The sequence below is a fragment of the Dermochelys coriacea genome, chromosome 2, assembly GCF_009764565.3.
Source record: "Dermochelys coriacea isolate rDerCor1 chromosome 2, rDerCor1.pri.v4, whole genome shotgun sequence".
Classification (NCBI taxonomy): domain Eukaryota; kingdom Metazoa; phylum Chordata; order Testudines; family Dermochelyidae; genus Dermochelys; species Dermochelys coriacea.
The window spans coordinates 181,846,888-181,862,037 of NC_050069.1; the positions used below are offsets into that span (position 1 = coordinate 181,846,888).

Here is a 15,150-nt window from a genome sequence, read left to right on the forward strand (position 1 = left end):
AATTAACTTGTTACCCCAAAATTTGACATTCTTGTGTGTACCCCAGAACTTGACAGTACTGCAGTCAGCCATTTTGTACTTTCAGCCACTGCCAGCTGAAGACCAAACATCACATAGCTAAGGAAATCTTAGGCCTTTGTGAGGCAAGGTCAGACAGCTGCAATTTGTTAATCAGAATGGGAGGATGGGATAGAAGTTGTCATAAATATAAAGGGAAGGGTAACCACCTTTCTGTATACAGAACTAGGAAATCCCTCTTGGCCAAAGGCAAAACCCTTTCACCTGTAAAGGGTTAAGAAGCTAAGATAACCTCGCTGGCACCTAACCAAAAAGACCAATGAGGAGACAAGATACTTTCAAAGCTGGAGCGGGGGGGGGAAACAAAGGATCTGTCTATCTGTGTGATGCTTTTTCTGGGAACAGAACAGGTATGGAGTATTAGAACTTGTTAATAAGTAATCTAGCTAGAAATGCATTAGATTTCCTTTTGTTTAAATGGCTGGTAAATAAGCTGTGCTAGAGGGAATGTATATTCCTGTTTTTGTGTCTTTTTGTAACTTAAGGTTTTGCCTAGAGGGATTCTCTATGTTTTGAATCTGATTACCCAGTAAGGTATTTACCATCCTGATTTTACAGAGGTGATTCTTTTACTTTTTCTTTAATTAAAATTCTTCTTTTAAGATCCTGATTGCTTTTTCATTGTTCTTAAGATCCAAGGGTTTGGGTCTGTGTTCACGTATGCAAATTGGTGAGGATTTTTATCAAACATTCCCCAGGAATGGGGGTGTAGGGCTTGGGGGGACATTCTGGGGGGAAGATGTCTCCAAGTGGGCTCTTTCCCTGTTCTTTGTTTAACACATTTGGTGGTGGCAGCAAAGGGTTCAAGGACAAGGCAAAGTTTGTAACTTGGGGAAGTTTTTAACCTAAGCTGGTAAGAATAAGTTTAGGGGGTTTTTCATGCAGGTCCCCACATCTGTACTGTAGAGTTCAGAGTGGGGAAGGAACCTTGACAGAAGTTATGAAGATAGTGAGTGAATAGCGACCTTGGTTATAGGTGCCCCTGATATGTCATTGTTATGGCTAGAAATACTAGAACTGTTTTGAGATAATTGTTAATTTGAAATTAGGAGAATTGGTGACCCAGTAGAGGTTATTATGATGACCCATTAGAAGTCACTATAGGTTGTGTGCTTTGTTAGAGTTATAGATTAGATAATAGTAAATACCTTGGAGCAGTCCGAGAGAGCTTTTCTTTGGGCAAGGAGCTGATATCTAAACTCTGCATCTGCTGGATGGAAAGAGGGCTTCCGGGAAGCCTGGCTAGTGATTACTTGAAACCATCTCAGGCTGTGGGTAATTATATCTGCGATGTCCTAAACCGTGTGTGTGTGTGTGTGTGTGTGCGCTTAAAATCTAATAAATAGTAGTTTTAGATAAGAGCATGCTTGCTTGTATTCATTATTTATCAGATGGAAGTGCTGTGTTCAGATTGATTTTATTCCTGACACCACCTGGAGAGAAACAGTGAAGTTACTACTGCTTTGGGTTCTGAAAACCCTGAGTAACAAACTAAACTCTTAAAAATGACCTGTAAAGATTATTGTACCGAAATATCAGGAACTGTATTAAATTCCAGTAATAGTAGGCCCAATTTTACTCTTGGGGAATTCTGCACCAAAAAATTAAAAATTTTGTGTACAATATTTTAAAATTCTGCAAAATTCTTCATATTTTGTCAGAATAACACTATATAATCGCACCACTTTCAGTTATTTTGGTAATTTATTTCAAAATATCAGTAAGCAGCTATGTCTGTAACAATTCAGATACACACAACAATTCCCCCAGGAGTAGAGAGTTAAAGAAACCCCCGTGACACTGCACCCCACAGTCTTCATAGCTATGATACGATTATGGCATAATTATGATGCATTTTGTATGAGATGGGTCATGTGAGGTATCACTGGAAAAGTTATGATTTGCTCAACAGGAGTATCCTGTTTGTATGCACGTATCATTTTTGTATCTGAAGTTTTGAATATTGACTATGTATCTGTTTTTCAAACGTAGTTACATCTGGGTGACACCCACTAGACAAGATGTTTTCCATTTAGATATCTGGTTGAGAAGGGCCTATTCATGGTAATGAGCCATTAGGGAAAACAGTAGGCCTTAGGAGAAGCTTGTCTCCCACCTGGTGAGCCTTCCTGAGAATACTCCAGAAAGCCCGTAAGTAATGGCTGCTATGACTCTGCAAGGTATTCATGGGCCTGTGACCAGGCCACATAACTCTGGACTCCATCTTGGGATGTCAGTGTTTTTTCCACAAACTGAATTTGGGACAAAGGGTTCCCACCACATGCAAAAGCTATATAAGGCAGGAAGTGACATAATAGGGGGTTCTTCACTCCCCACACAAGAAGACTCCTGGAAACACCTGACACACAAAGATTGAACTGGGGGAAGTGCTGGACCCAGGCTAAAGGATTTCTAGCCTGTGTATGAAACACCTGGGGATTCCAAGCTGTAAAGCAAATGCAGCTTGTCCCTTAAGAATCTGCAGCCTGCTTGCATAGTCTCTCAGGCTGAGAAACTGCTAGTTCATATTCATTCTAACTAGTGTATTAGACTTAGTTTGTGTTTTTTGTTTATTTACTAGGTAATCTGCTTTGATCAGTTGCTATCACTTATAATCAGTTACAATTTATCTTTTGTAGACCCACTCTCACACACACCAAAGACAAATAAAAAAGAAAGACATGTACGGGAGGCTATGTCTACTCTACACCCTATGTCAGCATAACTCCTAAGCAACATAAATTACACGGACACAATCACTCGTGTGCACAGTTCTGCTATTCACCAAGGTGGGTTTTTTTATGCCGATGGGTTAGAATGTTGGCACAGAATGTTGTCACCAGACGTGCTGCAGCAGCATAGCTGCACTGGTGCTGCTGCAGCACTGAATGGGTAGACCTGGCCCAAGAGAAATGTATTATTGCTATTTTTAACTACTTGGGAGGCCTTCAGCTATAATTATTATGAAGCTATTTAAGCAAAATAACAGGAACTTTGTTACTCTGAAACCAAATGGTGATTGGTTTCAGATAAAGACCGAGGCCCAGAGCCTGCAACCACTTATACAGATGTTTAACCGTAATGGGAATTATTTATGTGCTTAAAGTGAAGCACAAATGTAAGTGTTTGAAGACTTAAATTAATTTGTCAAATGAAAATCTGTTTGACTTTCCCTGGGCCCCTCAAAATATCTGAAATGTAGATAATATATTTCTAAAATGTGCTAAGAATTTAAAAGTAGAAAATGTGTTTGCTTATATCAGAAAAGAAAAACAAAACCTCCCAGGCTAAGGCCAAGTTCAGCCTGAAAAATGTCTCCCCTCCCCCCCCCCCAAGGTTGTAAATAACTGAAAATAGGAAATATTATCTAATCCTTACATGCAGTCTCTCTAAAGTGACTCTGTTATGAGGAATTGTGTAGCTTCATTGTTTTAATGAATCATATGGCAAAAAACAAGATTTAACTGAGCTTTTTAATTATGGAAAGGATATTCTTATTGATTATCTTGGTCTCACGAGAACATATCACCATAAATGAGATGCCTTGTATCTCCTAATTTTAAAAAAAGACTACTGCAATTACATAAGATTTATTCAGGTTTCTTTGCAGGGAGCAAGCTGACTGTAAAGGATTATAAAAACTCATATAAACTATTTAAACACATCCCACTTACATAAGAGTGCAAATCTTGGAGAAGAAGTAAACTCAGATCAGAATTTATAGCACAATATACAGTGCAATAGAACTGATTAGATTACAGTATCATGCAAACATTTTATGATGCCTTACACCAAAATAAATATTGAAATCAGTATAGCTAGCGCACCAGCTAAATCAGTAAGACAGCATTGAGCTTTGCATTTGAGAAAACTAAGAAAGGAAGATTCCCTGAGAGTTTATGGAAGGGAATTCTAAATGATGGAAACATGGTGGATTACAGTCTATGGCCTAGTCCTGGATTTAACAAGACTGAACCATAAAATGTTAATTTCTCAAGCTTATCTTAACTTTGAGGCTCCATGACCCTCTAATTAATAGAGCTTGACTTCTGCCTCCTTCCTTGTAATTTGCCAATAGTCCCCTTGCTCCTCCCTGTTCCCTGGGTTCCTTTAATGACAATTTCCTTATCTGTAACCTTCCAATAGATCTTGCAGCAGCAGTCAAAAAAGCTAACAATGTTAGGATCCATTAGGAAAGGGATAGATAATAAAACAGAACATATTATAATGCCACTATATGATCCATGGTATTCCCACAATTTGAATACTGCATGCAATTCTGGTTGCCCCATCTCAGACAAGATATATTTGAATTGGAAAAGATATAGAGATGGGCAACAAAAATGATTAAGGGTATGGAACAGCTTCCATATGAGGAGACATTAAAAAGATTGGAACTGTTCAGCTTAGAAAAAAGACAACTAAGGAGGGATATGACAGAGGTCTATAAAATTATGAATGATGTGGAGAAAGTGAATAGGGAAGTGTTATTTATGCCTTTTCATAACTCACAACCCAGGGGTCGCCAATGAAATTAATAGGCAGCAGGTTTAAAACAAACATAAGGAAGTACTTTTTCACACTACGCAGTCAATCAGAGGAACACTTTCCCTTAGAATGTTGTAAAGGCTAAAAGAATAACTGGGCTCCAAAAAGAATTAGATAAGTTCATGGAGGATAGGTCCATCAGTAGCTATTAGTCAAGCTGGTCAGAAACACAACCCCATTCTCTGGGTGTCCCTAAACTTCTGACTGCCAGAAGCTGGGAGTGGACAGCAGGGTCACTTGATAAGTTCTCTGTCAGAGACAATGGGCTAGATGGACCACTGATCTGATCCAGTATGGCCTTTCTTATGTTCTTCCATCACAGCAGTGTCTAAAGGTTCTAAATAGGTCAGATCCCCATTGTGTTAGCACTATACTAACACAAAGAAAACTATCTCTGTCCCAATGATCTTACACCTTAGATCCCATCAATTCATCCCAATAGGGTCTCCCCATCTTTGACCCGTCTCCTCTTCATCCTACATTCAAAGCTCTCCTTTTTTTGCACACTAGGGTGCACAGCACATTTTAGAATGCATACAATAGTTTCAATTTATTGATGGCCTAGGACAAGCAGAGAGAGAAAGAGAGGTGCTGCATCCTACACTGGGAACTCCAAAGACACAGCAGTGCAAGAACAGGCCTACTGCGGGGATCTCAGATTGGAAGAGGAGGGAGTTTGGGGTTTATCAGAGGTTCATGAGGTAGAAGGAAACTAGGTGGTGTTTAAAGGTAAAAGGGTGGTAACTACATTCATGCTTGGAGTCAGAGGGCTGAAGAAGGGGGAATTAATTTAAATTGGAACCAGTCTAAACCTGAATAAATATTTAGAGTCAGCTGTTTGGGTAGGATGAAGATTTGAGCAGGCTGTAGTTTTTTTCCCTCCATCCCTAGCCGTACTTAAAAGAGGAACCTCTAAAATATAGATGGGCTATAGAGAGCTTATCCTGAGAAGGATTTATATGTGGGTAAGACTGTAATATCATATCACTGGTACATTCACTTTAAAGAATGTGTGTGGGAGCAGCAATAACAGAAAAGCAGGCAGGGCCGGCAGCATAAACAGTAGTGCATAGAGTAAATGAATGAAAGGCTCTGTGAAAATTGGCACTACCGTCCACAAATGAGAGAGAGCCAAGCTCAACGTGGTATTACTGTGCTTACCTAGTGCATTTACTAAAATGACCCAAAGGTATGCAAGAATGACAGCAATGGTAGCCTATTCCATATCACCAGGTTTGTAACATGTAGGTGCTAGTGTTAATTTTGCCTTCGATACAGTGAATAGATAATATTAGCTCTTTATATGCAGTATTACATAAATGGCCTCATATTTGCTATAGAGACTACCTAGCATACAGCAAAGACTGAGGTAAAGTTCTTTAGTTGCTGAAGGCAATTCATCAGTTGTTAAAGGTGAATACTTGTACTAAATATAACCTTTGGCAAACAGGAATATTGATATGAATTGTTGATTTCACTGAGACTACTCACAGAGGTGTTTTGGGGATCTGACTTTACATTGCAATTCAAAGGCTTCCCTATTTTTTTAACAATTTAAGCTATCTGCGCTGGTGTAGTTTTACAAATATTGTACTAGCTCTTACTTAAACAGGTGGGGGCAAGATCAAGAGCCATTGTAAATCAGTGGCATTCCAAAGCTTCAACAGTGCTACACCAGTTTATATCCCCTGATGATTTTGACACATTACCCTCCCCCGCCGCCTTTTTGTATATGTCATAAATCGTGATATATAAAGAAACCAAAATCTCACCAACTAAATTGAAGGTGGTATGGGCTGAGTTGAGATGATGCTGATGCTTCATTGTAAATGTATTAAATAATGTCTGTAATTAGCTCTAAATGCTCTTTACCAGTTACTTCATCCGGTAACTGTATGTAGCTTTGTCAAGGTTCCTTCTCCACTCTGAACTCTAGGGTACAGATGTGGGGACCTGCATGGAAAACCTCCAAAGCTTACTTTTACCAGCTTAGGTTAAAACTTTGCCAAGGTACAAACTATTTTACCTTTTGCCCTTGGACTTTATCGCTGCCACCACCAAACATCTAACAGGTATATAATTGGGAAAGAGACCGTTTGGAAACATATTTCCCTCCAAAATCCTCCCAAACCTTACACCCCCTTTCCTGGGGAAGGTTTGATAAAAATCCTCACCAATTTGCATACATAAACACAGACCCAAACCCTTGGATCTTAAGAACAATGAAAAAGCATTCAGATTCTTAAAAGAAGAATTTTAATAGAAGAAAAAGTAAAAAGAATCACCTCTGTAAAATCAGGATGGTAAATACCTTACAGGGTAATCAGATTCAAAATATAGAGAATCCCTTTAGGCAAAACCTTAAGTTACAAAAAGACACAAAAACAGGAATCTACATTCCATTCAGCACAGCTTATTTTCTCAGCCACTTAAAGAAATCAGAATCTAATGCATATCTAGTTAGATTACTTACTAAGTTCTAAGACTCCATGCCTGTTCTGTCGCCGGCAAAAGCATCACACCGATCAAGAGAGAGCCTTTGTTTCTCCCCCCCTCCAGCTTTTGAAAAGTATCTTGTCTCCTCATTGGTCATTTTGGTCAGGTGCCAGCGAGGTTATCCTAGCTTCTTAACCCCTTACAGGTGAAAGGGTTTTTCCTCTGGCGAGGAGGGAGTTTAAAAAGTGTTTAACCTTCCCTTTATATTTATGACAAGCTTCAACAAGATAATCTTTAAAAACAGATAGAAAATCCTGATATTCAGGTACACCACTTGGATACAAGCTGTACTTGGATACAGCTTCTCTGGAAATAGAGGGCCAAATTCAGGCTTGGCATAAGAACATGCAACTTTCCTTTTATCCCAGGGCTGAATTTGGCCCATAGGGTGATCAGTGAAAGAATTTGCAATGCCATTCTGAAATCCATATGCTATAGAAAAGAGTGAGATGTCAGCATTCTCCAGGCAGTACTAGTGGGAGTCTTGATACATGCATTCTAGACATATTCGGGCTTGGACAGAGCATGCATCTCCTGCCCATCAGTTTGGTCTCTGAAAGTTCCCCCTAAGTTTCTTGCTCTTCTTTTCCTAAATAAAATAAAAGGTAAAAATTAAAATATATAAAAAAATAGAATTATCTACACACACTCGGTAAAGTTTAAAAATTGTATTTATGTCCCCCCTCCCTTTTTATTTTATTTCAATTTTTTTAAGGGGAAAAGGATAGGTGATATACAGCAGCTACTGCAATAATGAAGCAATACCCGAAAGGACGGCAAAGGCTGTTGCTGAAGATGCAGTAGATGAGGGGATTAACGGCACTGTTTAAAGATGGTAGATTCTGAATAATCACAGATGCATAGAAGCGTTCGTTGGTCTCAGGGAGTACTTTGAAGTTGTCCAGGATATCAAAGAGAAAATAAGGGCTCCAGCAGAGTACAAATGCTACAAAAGAGAGAGGGAGATTTAAAATGCTAAAGTTAGATGGGGTGAGTATTTAAGAAGATTACCATAAAACAGATTGGTCACATATATGTTTGCTCATGCAAGTGTCTCTCTCTCCCTATTTAAAAAGTCCTAGTTACGGGATTAGTTATTAGATCTTCATATATCTGCTCCTTTATTTTTATTGTAAAAACCATAAAATATTGTGATTCTTCCAGTAAGTGTATTCATAAAGTGGTCCCCCTAGATACATCTAGGCATTATGAGAGAGCTACACAACTAAAATATAATCATAAGGATAAATAGATAGCCGATTAAAATATCATTACATACAGTGAATGGCTGTGCGAATGGTCCCCTGTGCTAACAGCCAGTGTAAACTCAGTCACCGCAAAACTAACTCCTTGTTAACCGCACTATGTTAACAAAATGCACGTAGGGTAAGAGACAGGATTCTCTTCTGCACTCTCACTCCAAACCACAGTAGACTCACTGTGGTTCTGCACAGTGGCTGAAGGGTGCTACAGAATGAATGCATGGGAGGACTCTGTGCCAGTTAAACATACGCCATCCTTGAAAACAGGATTTGGGGAAGAAGAGGGAGGGTTGCAATAATGTAACATGCATGGTTCACGGCCCCTGTTCCAGTCCAGAATATCTGTCACAGCAGAAATTAACAGGCTACAAAATTACCTCTTGCCTTGCCCATAGGATGGGGAATGGATTCTGTCCTACCCAGCCCCCATGTCGTGCCCCCCACACAACATGTACTAAGTCAAGGTTTATGTGGAGCTATTGGAATGGGGAATTCACCCCTACAGAATATCACTCATTGGCTGTGAATGCATGTGTAGCTGTGGGCTCAGAAAAGAGAACACTGCCCAACGTTCAGGAATACTTCAAAATAAAGCAATGTTATTTCAGGCAAGATCTACACTAAAAACGTACATTGGTATAACTCCATCGCTCAGGGGTGTGAAAATTCCACACTCCAGAGTGATGCAGTTACACCCACCTAAGCACTGGTGCAGACAGTGCTAAGTCAACAGGAGACCTTCTCCCATCGACATAGCTATGGAGGTGGATTAACTCCACTTATGGAAGAGCTTCTCCCATTTGCGTAGCAGCGTCTTCACTGAAATGCTGTAGAGGCGTAGCTGCACTGGTGCCACTGCAGTATGTTAAGTATAGACCTGCCCTCAAGTGCATATCCTGAGCCCACATTTTGCCACCTTGGAATGTTGTTGTATTTCTCAGCTGACACTTGTCTAAGCACGTTAAAGATATGCAAGGAATGTGCGAACTGCATATATATATGCTGGGCATTAACCACCAATTCCCAGCATCCATTGAAGTACAAAGCACAGGCTCTGGCTTCCTCCAGGCTCCGGGGATGCTCAACCCCCCTGTTCTGCCAGTGGTTGCTAAGCACCCACTAATTTTTTTTCTGTGGGTGCTCCAGCCCTGGAGCACCCATGGAGTCAACACCTATGGTACAAAGGGATTTATGTACCTTTCTCGCTGAGTCTCCTTTGAAAATCCCAGTCAGACATTTTTAATGAGCATGAGCTTCAACATTCAATAAGGTTAGCAGCTGTTATGACAGCCTTGTAGCGGCAGTAGACTGTAACAGCGGCTTTCTTTTGTCGCCACACAGATGATTTTTTAAAAAAAAGCTGTGTTTCGGTTCCTGTGAAAAGCATGATTCAGACATTTGTTTTTGGTCATTGCAAATGCTAGCACTAAACAAGCAACTACAGCGTAGTTATTTCCACAAAATAAGTCAGTATAAAAGTTATGCTTGAAGAGAAAAAGTACATATATCTCTGAGTATGCTACCATGAAAATACCCATCTGTAGATGCGGGCATGGGTGTCAGCTATATAAGTAAATGGCTACAATTGTCTTCCTGTGTGGCACTGCTGGCTAATCAAAAGCCCTCGGTGCTGCAGCCTTTATTTATCTCCATGCAGTGTCAGCATCATCATCATTCCACTAATATACTTCTGTTTCCCTGGGAAATGAATGCAGAACAACACCTGCTCCAAGACCTCCGCTATTCTGTGAAGTAGGGAAAGCTCACTGTTCCCATTTGGGCAATCAGCATGCTTCTAGCATTGATCGAGATGGCTAAACTTTTCTCTCCTCACCTCCTGCTTCCCAGATGTCTGCACTTCTTAGTCACAGCAGATAGAACAGTGGAAAATGAAGTTGATGTGCAGTTGTTTTCACAGTCTCTTTTTATGAATTAATTGTGTATGCCGCACATATTAATCAGGAACACCATGGGATGTAAATATCTCCAAACGAGATCTCAAACCAGACAATGTCAACCATTTAATCTTCCAGTCTGCTTGTTAATTTAAATGGTAATACATAAATCCTACATTTGCTCTTGAAGTACAAAAGACTTCACCATAAGCAAAGACTGTGGAAGGCTCTGAATGTAGGTGCCGCCAGCAGAATTCCATTGTTCGGGAAGTGGGTAAGTAGATGATTGCACACTACAGAGCAGAACTCTGAGATAACCATGTAGGTCTATGCAGAGAGAGATGGGGGCAGATCAGATAAATGAGAAGAGTTGTATCCAATGGAGCCACAACCATTCACATCCATCAACTACCTCCTTGTATGGGGGCGGGGAGGGGGTGATATTAAACATCGAGTTCTTTTTAAATGACTGAGGGTAAGGAGAGACAAGGTGGGTGAGGTAATATTTTTTCATTGAACCAACTTCTCTTGGTGAGAGAGAGACAAGCTTTTGAACTTACACAGATCTGTTCTTCAGGTTTAGCAAACTTAATCAGAGTGTCACAGCTCAATACAAGATGAACAGATTGTTTAACATAAGCAGTTAACACACATTTCAAGGAACCATTCAAGGTGAAGTGGCCTGTTAACATCCCTACGGTCATAGGGAGGAAAGGAATGGATGGTGGGTGGGTGGGAGGGAAGTTGTTAGTGGAGGTTACAAATTATTATAATAAGCCATAAGCCCAGTATCTCTATTCAGTCCCTGATTTTTAGTGTCTATCGAAGTTATGAATTTAAACTCTCAGGCTTGTCTTTTGAAAGTGTTGTGCTTGTTTCCTTTGAGGATGAGGTCAGATGATACTTTATCAAAGTAGAAAATCTCATTCTAGAAAGGAGTTAAGCTTATATCACAGAGATCAAAACTCAGTGTTTCCACTGCATCACCTTCTAGTAAAGTCATCCTTTGGGCTCTACCCTTACAGTGCAAGTTCCTCTGCAAATAAGTTCATGTGGAACTTTCATTCTAACATCTAGCTCTGTGTGCAGGCCCACCAACAGCAATGCCGGGGCCCAGGGCAGAACAGTCAGTGGGCTCCCACGCACGCACAAGCCATGCTCGCATGGATGCGGTCCGCCTGACATTTGGGCAGTGTGGTGCTGTGCCTGCACTGGCTGGTGCCCAGCGAGCTGCCGGTTGCAATGCTGGTCACACTCTTCCGGCACAGCCAGGGCTTCTACATGCCCGCCTGGGAGGGTTGCCAACTGTTGAATCACACAAATCCAAAGACCCTTGCTCGACCCCTACCCCACCCATTCCCTGAGGCCCCACCCCCTGCTCACTCTCCCTCACCCTCACTCACTTTCACAGGCTGGGTCAGGGATTGGGTGCAGGAAGGGGTGTGAGCTCTGGGAGGGAGTTTGGGTGCAGGACAGGGTGAGGGGTGCAGGCTCTGGGAGGGAGTTTGGGTGAGGGAGGGGTGCAAGCTTTGGGAGGGAGTTTGGGTGTGGAGTGCAGGCTCTAGGCTGGGGCAGGGGGTTGGGGTGCAGGAGAGGGTTGGCGCTTACCTCGGGCGGTTCCCAAAAGCAACTGGCACACCCTTCTGGCAGCAGCTCTTAGGCAGGGGGCATAGGGGGTGTCCAGGTGCCGCTTCCCACAGGCATCGCCCCCCTGCTGCTCCCATTGGCCACAGTTTCTGGCCAATGGGAGCTGCGGAGTCGGCACTTGAGCCGGGGTCAGCACGCAGAGACCCACCCCTCCCCAGGGGCCGCAGTAACATGCCAGCTGTGGCGGGGAGCAAGGGTTGGCAGGAAGCCTGCCTTAGCCCCACTGCACTGCTGGCGGCGGGACCCGGGGGCCCCCAGGCCCTTTAAAATTGCCTGGGCCCCGGGCAATTGTCCCCTTTCTCCTCCCCCCCATCAGTGGGCCTGTCTGTGTGTGTACATTTGCACAAGTCTTAGCTCTTGTTTAACTCCAGAAAGAGAGTAGAGTTCCTCTTTCTCCTTTTCAATGTTATGCCAGCAGGGATGATATCTTTGCCAGTCCCCTTTATATCTTTCTCCTAATTTATCTGTGAATTAATTAAGGGTCAGATTTTGCTTGCTTTCCTTGTACTGAGTAGTGCCTTATACCCCAAGCTGTCATATTAAATGTGAATAGAATATATATAGTGAGTGTGTTCATGTGTATATAACATATCTCCAGTAGTTTGGATCTATACAAAAATACATGTATTTAAAAATATAATTACAATAGTTACATAATTGTGGGGATAGGATGAGAAACTAGACAGGGATGTGATATAAGTAGTATAGAGAAGGCATTTGCCATAAAAATCATTATTTGGCTCTCTCTGGGTAAATGATTATTTGGCTCTCTCAGGCATGGTAAATATTGAGGTGTAATATAATAATTCATAATACTTAGCTCTTATATGGATCATTTTGCCAATTCAGATTAAGCTCTGATGGCTGATGGATGGTCTAATGGGAAATGAGTGGTGCTCTTATTTCAGACCCCACTGAAGAAGTGTGCACGTCATAAAAAAGAAAAAAAAATACAACAAACCTACACCCACATCCACAGCAGATGCAAAATGGAACTCTTCAGTAATTGCAGCCTAAAAGGTCATTTTCTGGGAAAGCTGTATGCAGCTGAAAAAGAGGGTTAGCAGTTAAATGCCATCTTTATCTATTGCTACTCTGGCACCATAGTCAGCTCTGAAGAGGATCTGGAATTATTCTGCTGAATGTTATGGACACAAAAGCTCAATTAACTAGTGACTACTGGAGCTGCTGCTGCTCCTGTTGAAGTCAGGGAAACTTTGGGACTCATCTACAGCTGATGAAACCTGTTTTGTTCCATTGAAGTCAATGGTGCTACATCAGCTTATTTCAGCTGAGGATCTGGCCCTTGCAGGAGTGCTGGAGCAATGTGTATAGCACGGGTGCTGAGAGCCATTGAAGCAAACTGTAAATCCTGAATATGATGGAAACCACTTCAAGCCAGGGAGTGTGACAACACCTCTAGGTCCAGCACCTATGGGCCCTTGTCTCCAAGGGGTGCAGGTTTAGACCTGTAAGGGTGGAAAATAGTTTGGGGTAGGGACCTGTATTTTATTTGTCTGTAAAGCACAATGAAGACACATGCTGTTGTGGAAGTAATAATACACATACACTGGACAAATACAATTCCAAGTTAAAATCATTCACAATTAAACATACTTTCTAAATATCTTTACTATTTGCTGATGAACCATTTATATTGTCTATAGCTAAAAGATCAGTTCTTCCATAAATACTTTGTAACCAAAGTTCTGGATTACAGTCAGTCTAATTCCTCTATTATCATAGAATATCAGGGTTGGAAGGGACCTCAGGAGGTCATCTAATCTAACCCCTGCTCAAAGCAGGGCCAATCCCCAATTTTTGCCCCAGATCCCTAAATGGCCCCCTCAAGGATTGAGCTCACAACTCTGGGTTAGCAGGCTAACGCTCAAATCACTGAGCTATCCATCCCTGCCTCCCTCTCCTACTGATAGCTATACTAGCTCTTTTCATTCTCTTTACCTGTATAGCTACCAACTGTATGTTTTTCACTTACCAAAAATAATTACAGGTTTCAGAGTAGCAGCCGTGTTAGTCTTGAATAGAGACTGGGAATGGATGAGTCATTACACAAAGTAAAACTATTTCCCCATGGTATTTCTCCCTCCCACCCCACCCCCCACTGTTCCTCTGATATTCTTGTTAACTGCTGGAATTAGCCTACCTTGCTTGTCACCATGAAAGGTTTTCCTCCTTTCCCCCCCCCCTGCTGCTGATGGCTTATCTTAAGTGATCACTCTCCTTACAGTGTGTATGATAAACCCATTGTTTCATGTTCTCTCTGGGTGTGTGTGTGTGTATATAAATCTCTCCTCTGCTTTTTCCACCAAATGCATCCGATGAAGTGAGCTGTAGCTCACGAAAGCTTATGCTCTAATAAATTTGTTAGTCTCTAAGGTGCCACGGGTACTCCTTTTCTTTTCAAGAATAATTACAATGCTGTACTTGATAGTTTTAACTTTAGCCTTTGATATGAGCCCTCGATGGGTGTAGCTGGCACAGAATTTGCCATCTGGGGAAATAAGAGGGAGAAAGGTCAAACGCAGGACTCCCGATTAACTAGCAGGAAATGCATGGGTCTATAGAGTTATAGAATCGGGCCAACCTTCCACTAATTGAAATCCACATCTATCAGATGCTCAGCACTAGAACTGGATGGGAATCTTCTGAAAAACATTTTTAATTTTCAAAAATGCTGATTTGTCAAAACCAAAACTTCCCAGGAAAGGGTCAGAGATGTGACATATTTTCCTATTTGAAACTTTTTTGGACAAAAGTTTCAAAATTATCAATCTCCATTTTGACATTTTTGAAATGTCAAGTGTTGTTTTCTGGTTCAAAATGAGTTTTCGTTTTGAAATTTTAATTAATTTATACTAAAAAAAAGTTTAAAAATAAAAAAAGGTCAAAATTAAACAAACCATTTCAAAATTACCAAAATGAAACATTTCAGTTGACCCAATCCAAATATTTTTTCTTTGGATTTTTAGTTTTGTTTTATAATTAAAGATTTTGACTTTTTGTCCTGATTTTTGGGGCAGGAACAACATTTGTAATCTCAAAAACACTCATATGATAGGAACACTGTTTCCTGCCCAACTCTACTCAGCCCATTCTGATAATCAGGCCCATTTAAGGCATCTCAGCTAGGGCATACAAAAACTGAGCCACCCCAAATCACTAGTCACTTTTTGAAAATCTTGGCCCAGCTAACCACTTACCCA

The 15,150-nt window shown here is 41.2% G+C and overlaps 1 protein-coding gene across 1 annotated transcript in view; it reads right to left on the reverse strand.

Moving 5' to 3' along the window:
- Positions 1-7,516: 7,516 nt before the first annotated feature.
- The window catches only part of NPSR1 (neuropeptide S receptor 1), an 81,927-nt gene continuing 74,293 nt past the window's right edge, over positions 7,517-15,150 (reverse strand). Inside the window, 3 exon segments of the mRNA XM_038389091.2 lie at positions 7,517-7,711; positions 7,888-8,068; positions 14,337-14,438. Coding sequence (XP_038245019.1) covers positions 7,621-7,711; positions 7,888-8,068; positions 14,337-14,438 — 374 coding nt within the window. The 3' untranslated portion in view covers positions 7,517-7,620.